This window comes from Falco punctatus (assembly GCF_963210335.1).
Source record: "Falco punctatus genome assembly, chromosome: 8".
Classification (NCBI taxonomy): Eukaryota; Metazoa; Chordata; class Aves; order Falconiformes; family Falconidae; genus Falco; species Falco punctatus.
In genome coordinates this window covers 22643650-22657094 of record NC_137588.1, presented here as the reverse complement: position 1 = coordinate 22657094, position 13445 = coordinate 22643650, and the positions used below count along the sequence as shown (strand labels likewise).

The following is a 13445-nucleotide window of genomic DNA, read 5'->3' as shown; positions in this document are numbered from 1 at the left end:
CCTGCCTCCCCGTTGCAGCTCTGCAAACCTTTCACTTAAGCTGCTGTGGCAGTGTTTTGCAGAGCCTCTTGTGGCACCGTTTTTCCTTTGTTCTCATGCTGTTTTTCATCTTGCTTTTATTCTCATGACACTACCCCTGCAAACACATTATTGTTGCAGCAGGTACTCAGCAATTATCTCTGGTGTGAGACTCACCCCTTTCTCCCTCCTTTTTCCACCTGCTTGTTTGTAGGTTTTAGTTCATATGAGGTCACCTAATAACATGCATGTATAAGCTTAAAAAACGACCAGCTATGCAGCACCCACCCTGATCAAAGTGCGTTCCAATTAGTGCTAATAGCACTGTAAGCAGGAACAACCCGTAGGGATTTTGAGGAGATGCTAATGAAAAACATGTGATTGCTATTGGAAAAGTATTATGGAGTGATCAGTGCTGCACTGGAAAGGATGCCCAGGGGAGGAGACTCATCTGCGGACCCACCACTCCTCTTTGCAGCCGGCCACTGTGGTCAGTTTCCCTTTTCCCCTTCCCTTTTCTTTCTCTCCCTCCCCTTTAGCTCTTTTCCTCCAAAAATCACTTTCACTGTTAGAGATGATGTGTGCCATCAGCTACAGTCTATGCACGTGAACCCGTCTCAACATGAATTGTGCAACACTGATTTTTAAGACAGGGAGTTTAGGTTTGCAACCTCACATTTAACTGTATTGAAATGCATTTCTTTATCTTCATTTTGCCAGACTGCCCTGTATCAGCAAAACTGGTTGGAAAATTATGCTTTGGGAAATTATCAAAGTGGAAAGATGCACCAAAACAACTTCTGAAGAGGTTTGTCTGAGATTGCTGCTGTTCAAGGTTTTAACTAATCTAGATGATAGAAGAAAGCTCATCAAATTTGCAAATGATACTGATCTGATAAGAATGGTGGTGAGTTTGAAGAAAGAATTACAATTTAAAAGATCCAGAAGAGTTGGAGACATGGTCTGAAAAAATAGGATGCTGTTCAGGCTGGAACAATGAACTGTGCAAATAAAAAATGGAAACTCGATGAGGTAAAAGTCTGTAAAAGACTGGGGAGCAGGCAGACCACAAGCTGAACAGGATTTAATGATACAATCGTAAACAATGGCAAGGCCTAGCCTAGGACATATAAACCAGAAGTGTAAGTTACTAATGCTACCACATAACCCTTCTCCACTTAGTACAGCCCATGTGGAGGAGAAATGCCTAGTGTGGGTACCACACTTTAGGAAGGATGTTTATGGACAAGAAAGGTTCCAAATGAGAAATCACGGTCTAGGAAATAAATTGTAGGAGAAAAAGGTTAATGATCTGGGTTACTTAGCTTACAAAAAGAAGACTGAAAGAGGAGAGAACAGGGCATGGCAACATATGAATAGTCTCTAAATACCTCAGACACAGTGATTAATGACAGGGAATAATTTGGTTTTGATACCTGTGGTGAAATTGATAAGAACAATGAGCTTAAATTACAGCAGGAAAAACTTGTTACACTTTAAAAAATAATATCTTTCTAATAATGACAGTGAAGCACCAGAATGGATAGATGATAAGAACACTGAGGACTCCATCACTGAATGTCAGAAATCTCTGTCACCTGTCCGAAATGACACAGCAGTCTGTTGCTAATGTTGCTTTGGAATATCGGAACAGAAAATGTTTAAGATTATTTAAGTAATTTTAAGAACTCCTTTGGACCTCTTTCTGTCTCAAGGACGATGTGGGTTTGGCAGAGGCAGCCAAGAAAGAGCTGTATCAAGTAGCAAGACCATGTTTCTTGTTCCCTCTTCTACGCCAGCCTTTGGAGCAGATCTATGGGAGACAGAAAACACTTCTCCTGCTCTGTCTTAACTAATGTATCATGCCTTCCCCTTCTCATTTCTAATAACTGGGTCAGCCAGAAATCACTTCAGTAAGAATTACGCTGACAATACTTACTTTCATCTTCAATGTACCCCTTCCAGTCAAATGGAGCCACTGTTGAATTAACTAATGTACCATTTTCACCTATGGTGCTGTTTAGCTGGGAAGTAATATTTGTTTCCAAAGTAAAATTGTCTGGAGGCCACTGCAGGCATTTATTCCTCAAGTTGCCCATGAACAGCTGCAGCCCTATTAGTGCAAATACACTCAGACAAAACACAGTCAGGATCATTACGTCCGAGAGCTTCTTCACAGACTGAATTAGGGCTCCCACAATAGTCTTCAAGCCTGCAAATGCAAAGGGATTTTTATTCTGACGTTCAAAACTTTTTTTAAACATAAAAATGACAGTGTCTCCCACTAAAGTTATAGATTTCATGCAGAAGCCCAAATAAATGATTATAATGTCTGTGAAATAACATTTTTGTGAAGAGCTTTTTCACTTGTGAAAATGAATAAATAGCTGAAATTTATGTTCATTTAAAACCGTGAATGGAATGAGTTGCAGATATATTTCAAAACACTTGTTTTAATGCTAAAACAAGTGACTTTTTTTATTCATGCTGTACATGAATCTCACATAAAAGTCTTCTTTCTTTTGATTTGTCAGTACCTCTTGCCCCAAACCTTTGCAACTATCAGTTTTATAACATACTGGATTTAGAAGACAGTAGTAAAAGCCTGCTCAACAATAAATAGGATTAAAATTTAATGCTATAAAACTGGAGATGGTTTGGAAAACTGTAGAATTTTAAGATAATAAATCCCCCATGCAATGCCCATGCTATTCTTTATTATCTTATTCCTTCATCTTCTTACCGGGTCAACATTTCAAACAGTTCTATTGTCTAGACACAAATATTCACAACAAATACCACATAACATCATGTAGGTAAGATACACATGGGTAAGAATACTTGAGGGTTACTGATATTCGTTGAAAGTGGAGAAGAAAGCTTGACATCATACGATGCAAACCACACACGCTGTGTACTGCAATGTCTCATGCAAGAATCTGTTAAACTCAAAGGCTGATTTCAAAAAGAAAGAGCTCATGTTAAAAAGCAATGAATCAGAGATTTCAGTGAATTCTAATATCTTCTGATTCCTGCTTTTTTTGTGGAACGAAATAAGACTCATGTTTAAAAAATATGAATTCCGTTTCAGTTAATTAAAGTCAGCCTCAGTGTTTAACCTAGCTCTCACCTGGAATGACTGATATTGTTTTCAAAGCTCGGAGAACTCTGAATGTTCTCAACGCTGAGACATTGCCCAGGTCCACAAACTCTGTCACATATCTGTAATAGGGGAGTTCACACACAAACACAATGACAGGATAAAAAGGAACAGTTGGGAGGTACAAGGGGCCTAACACCTTACACCAACTACTTCTTACCTGGGATTACAGAAATAGTTTTCAAAGCTCTCAATACTCTGAAAGTTCGAAGAGCTGAAACATTGCCTAGGTTTACAAATTCTGTTACATACCTGTAGGATTAAATCACAGTTATTCAGAATTTAGGCAAAGTTTATGCTACTTACTTGGGTCTTTCATCAAGACCGCTTTGGCGTTTTTAGCAAAAAATTAAATAGCAACAGTCAGAGGTTTACCTTTCACTGCAGTTTGCCTTGCATTAATATGCTTTCAGAGCCTTCAGTTAAATTAAATGTCTCTGAAGTGAATCACAGTGATTTAACTTTGAAAGCCTAAAATTTATCTAGACTAGATTGGTAAGCTTGGAGAATGAAGTCAAAGGGATGTTCCTTTTCTGCTCAAAGAAAAAAATGCAGGACATGAAATTAGCCTCTCTAATACTAGCTGCACTAATGGCTTCTGCAGTATTTATAGTTACATCAAAATATGCATATTAGAATGTGAAAATTGTTTTAGACAAAAGTAAATCCATACAAGAATTTACGTTTGATTAAATTGATATATATAGATACTAATTTCATGCCCTTTTTGCCCTTCACTTTCAAAGAAAAAGCAAAAAACAGAAACTTACGCAAAGGTAATGACAGTGAAATCAAGCCAGTTCCATGGGTCTCGAAGAAAAGTAAAATCTTCTAAGCAAAAGCCCCTTGCAATGATTTTTATGAGTGATTCAAATGTGTAAATTCCAGTGAATGTATACCTGGAAAATATAGGAAAATTTAATCAAAATAAATAGCAACATTTTACATTGATATTCTGATAGAAACCTGGTGATCAAATCAAAGAGTTTTTCATTTCAAAACTGGAGAAGAGATGCAATAAATAAGCAGTTTTTTCTAAAATGCATTATATTCATCATATAGGCCTGTGTATTTACATGCATTAGTTGTGACATACTGTTGAAGTACAGTGGTCCTGATCTTGTACTTAAAGCAAAATGAACAAACCCATCAAATAAATGACAGATACTAAAAATTTATTGGTGATACTCAGTTTAGAAGTACAGAACACTCAATCCATTACTGTTAATCAAGAAAGTTGTGAGCATAATTTATAGATACTGTCTGAATCACTAACAGCTAAAAGATCTAATATTAACCCTAAAAAGGGAAGAATGCAAGCATGCAGTGAATTCTCACTTTAGGAATACTTTTGCTTATATGCTGTCCTTAACTGATGTGTACGAATAGATACCCGTGGTTCTGCTGTTAATGCAGTGGCATAAAGGAAGGGTAAAACACTGGGTAGATACTAAACCATGAAGATGAGACAAAATGAGTGCACTCTCAGTAGAATACTATCTGTAAACAACTTTCATTTTTTTCTACCCAATTGTTCTACTAGAAAGAAATTTAAATAATTATTCCACATTTCCACATAGTTTAGAGATGAAATAGTAGTAGTGTCTCGTGATAATTCCTGTCAGCACACATGACTCTACTTACTGGCGTGCTGAGTCCTAGAGGAACGGTCAAAGATACCTTTAAATAACGTATGCAACTTACTCTACATTCTTTGTCCAGTCTGGAGGGTTACTCATGGTCATAAATACGCAGTTGGTCAAAATTGTGCACATGATAAGCATGCTGAATAATGTAGATATAGTTAAGGAAAACACAACAGTAATTCATACGCTATCACATCAGCCATATATCTTAAGTAGAGTAAAATATCACCACTTACACAAACCTTTTAAACTTCAGTAAACATTGCACATATATTTAACCTGGCAGTTTTCACTTTAGTGCATGAAACTTTAATATTAGTCTTGACTTATTGATGTTCTGATGTTCTTTTGTTGATGTCCTCATGTTTTGTCTTTAGCTGGTACTGAAAGGTGAAGGAGATGGCTCTCACTCCTGGGAGGTAACGTGAGCTGGGTAACAGCCAAAACTGAAATAACTTGCAGAAAAGTACTGTTTTACTTAGGTACTTGGCACGGCTGAATACACATTAGTCTTTCACTTCTACAGTTTTGGTGCAAAACAGCTGGCATATGCAAGATAAAAAAATGTTGTCCTATGTACCATAAGTCAGAGCTGTAGAGAAAGCACATACCACCCCAGCACCCAGCAGAGCCAGGCTGTCAAAAACACAGAACAAACCAGAGAAAACCATTTTCAATTGCTGATGTGACTGTATTCCATGTTTCACTATCTCTAGTTTAAAAGTACATGCTTCAGTTAGTGAAACAAAAATCCATAAAGAGGTCATGGATTAAGGTGAATAATTTTTTAATATTATTTTGCGGCTCTCAAAACACGGTAGCAGCGTAAGAAGCATCTCTTATTCTACCAATGCTATAATTTGGAAATGGTTCAATAGTCCCTTGTGGTCAATTGCTTGAAAAGAATGGAAAACTGCTGAAGATCAGAATGAAAGTTAATATTTATTTAGCATTCCAGCAAGGAACAATTAAGTATTCTGAGACTATGAAACCCAGACTAACAGCTCAAAGGGGCTTGCAGTAGGGAGATGGGACAGTCCACTGGGGCTTCACTACACCCAACTCAGTGTTCTTGTTTTACAAGATCACTGGCTCTACAAACAGTGCAGTCCTTCTGTTTTCATGGCAATAAAGTAAACTGAGTTATTCAAACGTTTTGAAACACCGACGTAACAAAACTAGACCCCAACCTGACTCAAAATGGCCACGTGATGGCAGCAAAACCCAAGGCCCGGTACACCTTTATGCCAAGGGTTAACTCAACTCGTAATTTTTCCTCTAGTCATCTCTCAAAATAAGTTCTTTACAAATAGGTGCATAAACATGACTAGCAAAGAAGCTACCTTAAACTGAAGAAAACCGTTTGCAGATAAACTTGAATATAAGAGCCCTGAATTTTTAATTTATTTATTTTTAATTAAGTAGAGAGCGTTTTGTTGTTTGGTGTATATTTTTCTGCTATGGACAACCCGACTCTCTCCAAAAAAACCCCTTCACTCTAGGTGAAGGAGGAATAAGAGAAGTAACATCTCATCCTAAACGTTGCAGAAAACTGGTGCAAACTTTAAGGTCATCACTTGCAGCTGCTGAACAATTCCAGCTTGAATGTATATTTTCAAGCAAACATTCAAATCACAGGGGAGGATTAAGCTACCTGATTTCTTTCAACAGGTGAGTGGCCTTTGTCTAAATGCCTGATGAGCAGTGAATATTGTGTTATCTTTCATCAAATGACTTAAATAATTTTAAAGATAGCGTTGTCACAAGCTCTGTACAGTAAAAATTGTTGTCCAGTGGCTTAAGATAAATTATTACAATGCCTTACAATGCTTGTCCTCAAAGTCCACAGAAGACTCTAAAGACTCTGACTTGATATAACTGCGAAATTCCTTTAAATAAAAAGAATCCATTTTGGTAGCTGAAAAACTTGGAGGTGCCTGGGTGCAGCTTCAGTAGTTCCATAAAACAGTTAAAGAAGTGGAATGTCCTCTTAGGTGAGCTGAGATTTTATCCCTGTGCAGTGCATTTTGTGTTTGCAGTTTGGTATTATTGACGACAAAGGCCACAGGTAGATCCCTGCACATTGCTCACTCTGTGCATAACTCACCACATCCGTGAGCTGCATGGCCCAAGTGAGCAGATGCTCAAGAAGGGCTATTATTCCTTGAAATATAAACCCCGGCCATGCTTTCCCTCATGGGAATCTCAAACATAACTGGCACATTTAGCCTCCGTGCCTCTCTTCCCTCTTCTCCTACATTTGAGTGTTTGATTTACAGCCTCAACGTTCTCTTAATTTCCTGTTTTATGTTCCATAATAATTTAGCTATACACATAGGTTAACACTTCTGATACATGGTGACTTCATGGAAATGCCCTGTCTTTTTCATGCTCTCCCCATATAGGCAAGCAGCAGGGTTAGAGGCACTATACAGCCTCCAGCTAATCACTTAATGGAGCAGATGAAGTCTTGCAATGCAAATGGACTTGGTGGAAGATGAAGACGGGGAAAAAACAAACGTTGCCAACTGGTTTCACAGATACCTGCTGGCAGTCATGCCACACTGAGTAAAACTGTCATTTCAGCTTCCAAAGGCTAGCACAGGGGTGACTGAGCCGGTGCCATATTTTCTCTAGAGCACCTTCCTGTTCCTTTCTAACACTCCTTTCACTCTGCAGCTCCAGCCACTGTCACCTCCCTGTTTTTGTTTGCTCAGCCCTCACCTACACTTACTTTTTAATCCTTTCCTATCTGCCAGATCTAGCCAGCTCCCATCACTCTTGTGTTGCCCCCTCAGTTCCAAGCTAGCTTAACTGGAGTCAGGCAGGCAAAGGTGTGTGTGTGTTGGGGGGGGGAAAGGCAGAATACCAGGAGGTGAGTCAGCAGAGCATGAGAGGAAAAGTCCTCCTGTTCTCAGTCCAGTCCGTTCCTGTGTCTGGTATTACAATACGTACCAGCAGTGAGGAAGAATAATTACAGGGAAAGTCTCTGAGCGCTGGGAAGATACACGCTCTGCTTCTTTACAAGGGGGAGCGACATTTGACCTGGTGTCTGGGCACATGTTATCAGAGTGCCCTACATGGAGGTTCAGAGAATTTGGAGGAGGTACAGCTGAAGGTTTTCCAACCAATGTGCCAATTTCATCGTGCTCAACACACCTTTCACACTGAAAGTGAAAGGCACATTTCTGTTACAAAGGCCAAAATTCCAAACATCCACCCTAAAACATGGGGGCAGTAAAGCTTATCGACAAAAGTCAGAAGATTACTAAAAATAATAAGTGGCATCATCACCTAATCTTTTACTTATAGGTGGCTAACCTTGTATAAGCAGCTGAAATCTAAACTGCATTATGCAGCATACTATGTGGCTTTTAGTTAAACACATTCAATATATGCAGTGTTTGTATTATACTGAATTAAAAAAAAAAACAACAACAAACCAACACCACTAAAAAACCTATGCATCTGTTCTTGCATTTAAAATAAAAAAAGTTCTAAATGCTACATCTTTATCAGATAAAAATAGCCCATCCCATAGCTGGCTGGTTGGAAAAGAAATCAGTCCATATAGTGAAAGGAAACCTTGTATAATAGAGCTAAATTACATAGTCACACAATCAGTTAATAGATAGAAAGAAAAATACTGGAACTGCATATTTTTTATTAGAATTGCTTTTGTTCTGACTGCCATCAAGACCAGCTGGATATTCTTTGAACACAATTATGAGGAACATAAAACCAAAACCAAACTCAGTAATCAGTACGCCAGTAAAAACCATTACCCAAGTTAGCACAGATGCATGATTGGAAGGTATTGTCAATCAGTCTGTAACTTGAAGGGACTCGCATTCATTAGAAGCTTCAATCTGACAGTATTTGGCTGCGTTTTCTCACCATCACCATCACTGTGTCTCTGTCAGGTCCCTTAGTTACTGTCCCCAAACGCTCCCTGACTCCTCTCCAAACACCTTGCCCTCCTACTCTTACTGCTTTAACTTCCAGGATGCTCAAAGGAAAAGGTCTTCTGAGTCAGCAGCAATCAGCCTTGGCTCTTCCTTTTCCCAGAGACCTAGAAGATCCTGCCAGCAGTCTCTAGGTAACAAGGCTTCTGCCTCTAACTGCTCAATATTAATTATGCTCACAGTGAAGTTTTCATTTAGTGACTACTTTTCCCAGTCCCAGGGTTTTGCAAGAGAAGTGCACCAAAACCTCACCTTCTAGAAATTCCCATCAGTCTGTTACAAACATCAGGCACCGCCCCTGCATGCCAGTCTAAAACTTTACTTTGTGCACTGTCACATCCAGTTATGGTCCCCCAGCCTGCCCACCATCTGCACATACATGTGCTTTGCAAGCCGCCTGCAGGAGTGCTGCCTATGCTTTCTGGCAATGTATCTAATTTGGCAGAGGCTCATTATGGTGCAGCTGGGCAGGTTTGGGAATGTGAGATTCAGCCTGCGTGAAGCAGGCTTCCAGGCACGCTGCTGCAACAGATTATAAAGCTGGTCTTGAGGATTGCCTCAGAAGGACCCCTAAAAGTCACATAAACATAGCCCTGAGCTAGCTGTTCCTGAGTAGCTACTCATCTGCCTAATTGCTTGCAAAACTCAGCTCTTCTGGAATTTCTGAGTGCAAACTGTATTTTTATTTTTTAAATATACGATTATTTTGTGAATAGGCTTCATAGTACAAAAAAGAACCTGAGATGCAAAAGATTTCAATGTTAAAAATAAATCTGAAGAAACTTTTCTGAAAAATTGATCAAGATGGATTTTTAATCCATCTGCAGATTTGTACAGCAGAAGTATTGAAATTCAACAGAATAGCTAAAGTGCATCTATATGATATAAAAATATTTTCTAGTATTTATAAAACCTTACCATAAGTGTTCCACTGGAAAATAAAAATAAAATTATCAGCCTACGAAAACCTGTATTTACAATTAAATAGAAAGAGTTATGAGTTTTCTTAATTGCCCTGTGTAGCATTTTGAACAACCATTGAAAAAGGATATGAATGTACCAAAATTTTAATAGCTATTTTTCTAAGAGGATTGAAGGGAGTTAAAACATACAGGGCAGAGGTGGCACTGAATCGGAAGATTGCCTTCCCTTTATTCAATACTATAAAGGTCTGAAAAAGAGAAAGAAAAGACATTTGATAAGTGTCTATTCACTGTAGATGTTAATTTTAAAACTGTTCCTAGTGACCGATCACCAAAACTATAACTTTTTGAATAGTTAACACACAAAAAACATGATTCATTTTTTAAATAAAACTTCTTTCCAGTACTTACCTGATGTACCTGACATGAAAATATAATTTTAAATATAGAACATTCAATTCATTAATGTTTTTATACTACTTCTTCCATAAAGAGCCTCAGAGTAGTAATAAGACACATTTACGTGATATGTTTCTTTTAAAAAAAGGTGCAGAAATTATTAACTGAAAATACAATTTTATTTGTTTTCCCATAGAAAACTCTCTATTCCTGTTTGAAATACCATAAGCAGGGAAACCTTACCTGTGGATGTTAATGATATGTTAATAAGTGAAATACTTATAGACACTGATTTCATAGACTACCCATTTGTTCATATTTTTTATTCTAGTCTGTTTCTTGGTCGTTGTGCTATGGAGAGAGGGAAATAGCAGTAAGACATATAATCACGATTAGGTAGACCTCTGAGGACTGTGGGCATCTGAATACACCTTACCGGAGGTGAGCAAGAGATACATCCCAGGTGACCTCCTGTGCTTTGCTGGTGTGCAACTTTCCCAGAACATGCATAGTTGTTAAAATTTAAATTTAACAGCTAAAAAGCCCATCAAATTTAGAGAAACTTTCAGGCGTGGAAGCCTTACTTCAGAGAATTGTAGAAGATGCTGTAGGTGGAAAGCTTGTCTATTTTTCTCAAATAAATCTGTGCACCAAATATAAATGGTATGAGAGCAAACCCTACAAACATTGCTTTGCTTCCACCGTAGGCCATCAGGGCTGCAACAGCACTAACACTGCAGCAGGGGAAATGTAGGCTGTCAGGCTTCTTCGTGGCACTAAGGTGCCCTTCACCTGCAAGATCAATCTGACAAGAATGAAAAACACCACAGAAGGAAGTCTCAGTAACTCAGAAGAAAGCTGCCGTGGAAGGGATGATGCAAGGATTATAGTCTAAATTCAAACTGAATTAAAGGTATTGAAGAATCTGGCCAAGAGAAATGTAAAAAAAAAACTTGCTTTTTTTGTTTTGTCAGAGTTGTGTATATCTTAAATAAGCTATGGTAAAGCCTCTTCATTTTTTGTTATATTGCTGACAAAGTCAGCTGTAAACTCAAATGGCAGTGGAAGGGTGGGAAAGGGTATATTGGCCTCTTCTGGTGTCTGTGAGTGAGATCGAGCTTCAAGACTGTGAGCAAGCGGACTACAAGACTGTATCTGGGAAAGCTGGCAGACAGAGAAAATATGCTAAGGAAGTTCAGGAAGGACAGTTCTTCAGTCTGCTTAGATTTGGGAAGCTTTGTATGTATGGACCATGAAGTACAGATACAAAGCTCTAGGAGCACCCAGCAGGTGAAGAGAGAGGTGGAGGTGAGGGTTTCCTCCAGTCTGTGACAGATACTAAGTACTGAAGGCAGAGGAGGAGCAGGGATTAAGCCCTGAGGAAAAGCTGTCCCAGTCCCAACTCACTTGCTGGCTTCTTTCTTTCTCTCCACCATAGCCCTACATGGCACAGCTTCCTGTACAGACCAAACCCCGTAAGAGTAAGGGGCATTAATAGTAAGACTTTATATTTCTTGAGTACAAACTCAAGATGTGTAGGAATGCATAAGATATGTATTTGATTTCCCACTTCTGCACAGAAATGGAGAAGCTGCGTGTGAAACAGAGGAGAGTGGGATAAAGCCTGAGCTGGTGTTTCCAAATTACACTTCCAGTTATGGATTACAGATAATAACAACCTTTGAAGTGTAACTGCAGATGACCTGTCCTTAAATTAACCTTTCATTTTAAATACTGAAACAACCAAGCAGACGAACGATTTTTTGGCACAGTCTCTGAAAGCCTCGCACCCCAAGGGGGAAGGTGAGTTTCCCCTGCCAGGTCTGTCCCCAGCCCCCAGGACTCACAGCTCAGAAGCCTCCAGCCCACACTCCAGCTTTTGTAGCTATGAGGTAGTTGATAAAATACATTAAAAATCACACTCCCTACCAAATTTATATCTAAGACTACACCACCTACGTTTAGTCAACCTACATTTAAAAAAAAATATCTTTGAACACAAGCATATTAAACATACATCTCCTTTCTAACGTGGCTTATGGAAAATAACAGCATGCTGGCACAGCTCCAGTTTCAGTTGGAAGCTGCTGCTATTTTAGCTGTTCTACTTTCTGCTGCCCTGCATAAGCAGAACCAACAAGACATAAATTCCCCACCTCAGTTTTAATTTTTCACTCAAAGCATCTTTTTGACTGGAGCCTTCCGAACAACATTGTTGGTCCTCTGACTTCTAGCCTTAAACATGATCTAAAATTGTATCTTATCTCTGAAGAAGAATTTTCATTAAAAAAAAGGACAGAAAACAGCTGCTACCCAACCCCTGTGTAAGCGTTTCTCACTGGGTAGCCTGCTATAAACCACTCCAGTCTCAACCCAGATGCAAGCCAATGTGTAGGCAGTGTGGACGAACATGAGGTATTGTACCCAAAGCTGTCAGGACAAAGTAGACATACACTGAGAAAAGCTAAATAAATTCTAAACAAATTGTAAGATTAATTTTCATATACGAAGGATCATGTATACTTTTCAGGGCTTAGGTTTTATAAAGAGCTTTAATCATTTTATAAAGGCAGGAAACTTGCTCACACTCAAAGTATTCAAGTGCGAATACAAATTCAAAGAAACCCATCAAGAGAAGTCCCTGATTTGCCACTTTTGCATCTTTAACCTGGATCCCAGTTCTGTAACTTCTGCCATCTTTGATGTAAACCCAGAAACTGCATTCTTAGCAGGGCAAAGAAAGAGGAGGAGTATTTTGAGAAGATGCAGCCAAGAGGGAAGAAGACTCCACCTTGAACAAAGATATGTTCTTGGGATAGAGTTCTCAAAACCTTATTTCTCCTCTCCTTCCTCCCAGTTAGTTTTAAACATAGTTTCTGGAAGGCTACATTTGGCCGTCTGACTGCTACTGCATTGCATTTCAACTTCCTACAGTTAAATAAACACCATCTGAAACCTCATAGGACCTTCTGAAAGGCAAGAGGTGGCATACTGTTGAGCTAGGTCCTTAGATTCTCGGGAAAAGCACCAGGGCAGCTAGAACAAGACTCATGGCATATTGGAATTTGGCATTTCTTGTTCTTGTGGTTATCTTCTGAAACCATGTCTTCTAGCAAGACCTTAATTTTTTGCTTTGCTAGAATTTCTACTTTATTCATTCACTTATAGTTATCAAAAATATGTAAAATCATTAGTGCGTTCACCTTTTCTGATGTAATAAAGTTACATAAAGCAATTCTACAGAATCTTTTTGTTTCTACAACTCAAGACAAGTCTGGGAATTCCAGGAGCTAGTGGTTTGATCAAATTAGGCACTGATATTACAAAGTGCCAG

General features: G+C 38.8%; 1 protein-coding gene across 5 annotated transcripts in view; it reads right to left on the bottom strand.

Annotated features, from left to right (window-relative positions):
- Positions 1–13445, bottom strand: part of LOC308068439 (sodium channel protein type 1 subunit alpha) — a 182837-nt gene that overhangs the window by 54397 nt on the left and 114995 nt on the right. For 2 of the 5 annotated variants that reach the window (XM_080399062.1, XM_080399065.1), the window contains exons 1-4: positions 4883–9794; positions 3949–4077; positions 3339–3430; positions 1958–2230 (exon numbers count right to left, since the gene is read on the bottom strand). In XM_080399062.1, the coding sequence (XP_080255188.1) occupies positions 1958–2230; positions 3339–3430; positions 3949–4077; positions 4883–4962 (574 nt within the window). In that variant the 5' untranslated portion in view covers positions 4963–9794. Of the gene's footprint in view, positions 1–1957; positions 2231–3148; positions 3241–3338; positions 3431–3948; positions 4078–4882; positions 9795–9849; positions 9961–13445 lie in introns of those variants that run through there. The other 3 variants (XM_080399068.1, XM_080399063.1, XM_080399064.1) reach the window with 3 other exon arrangements.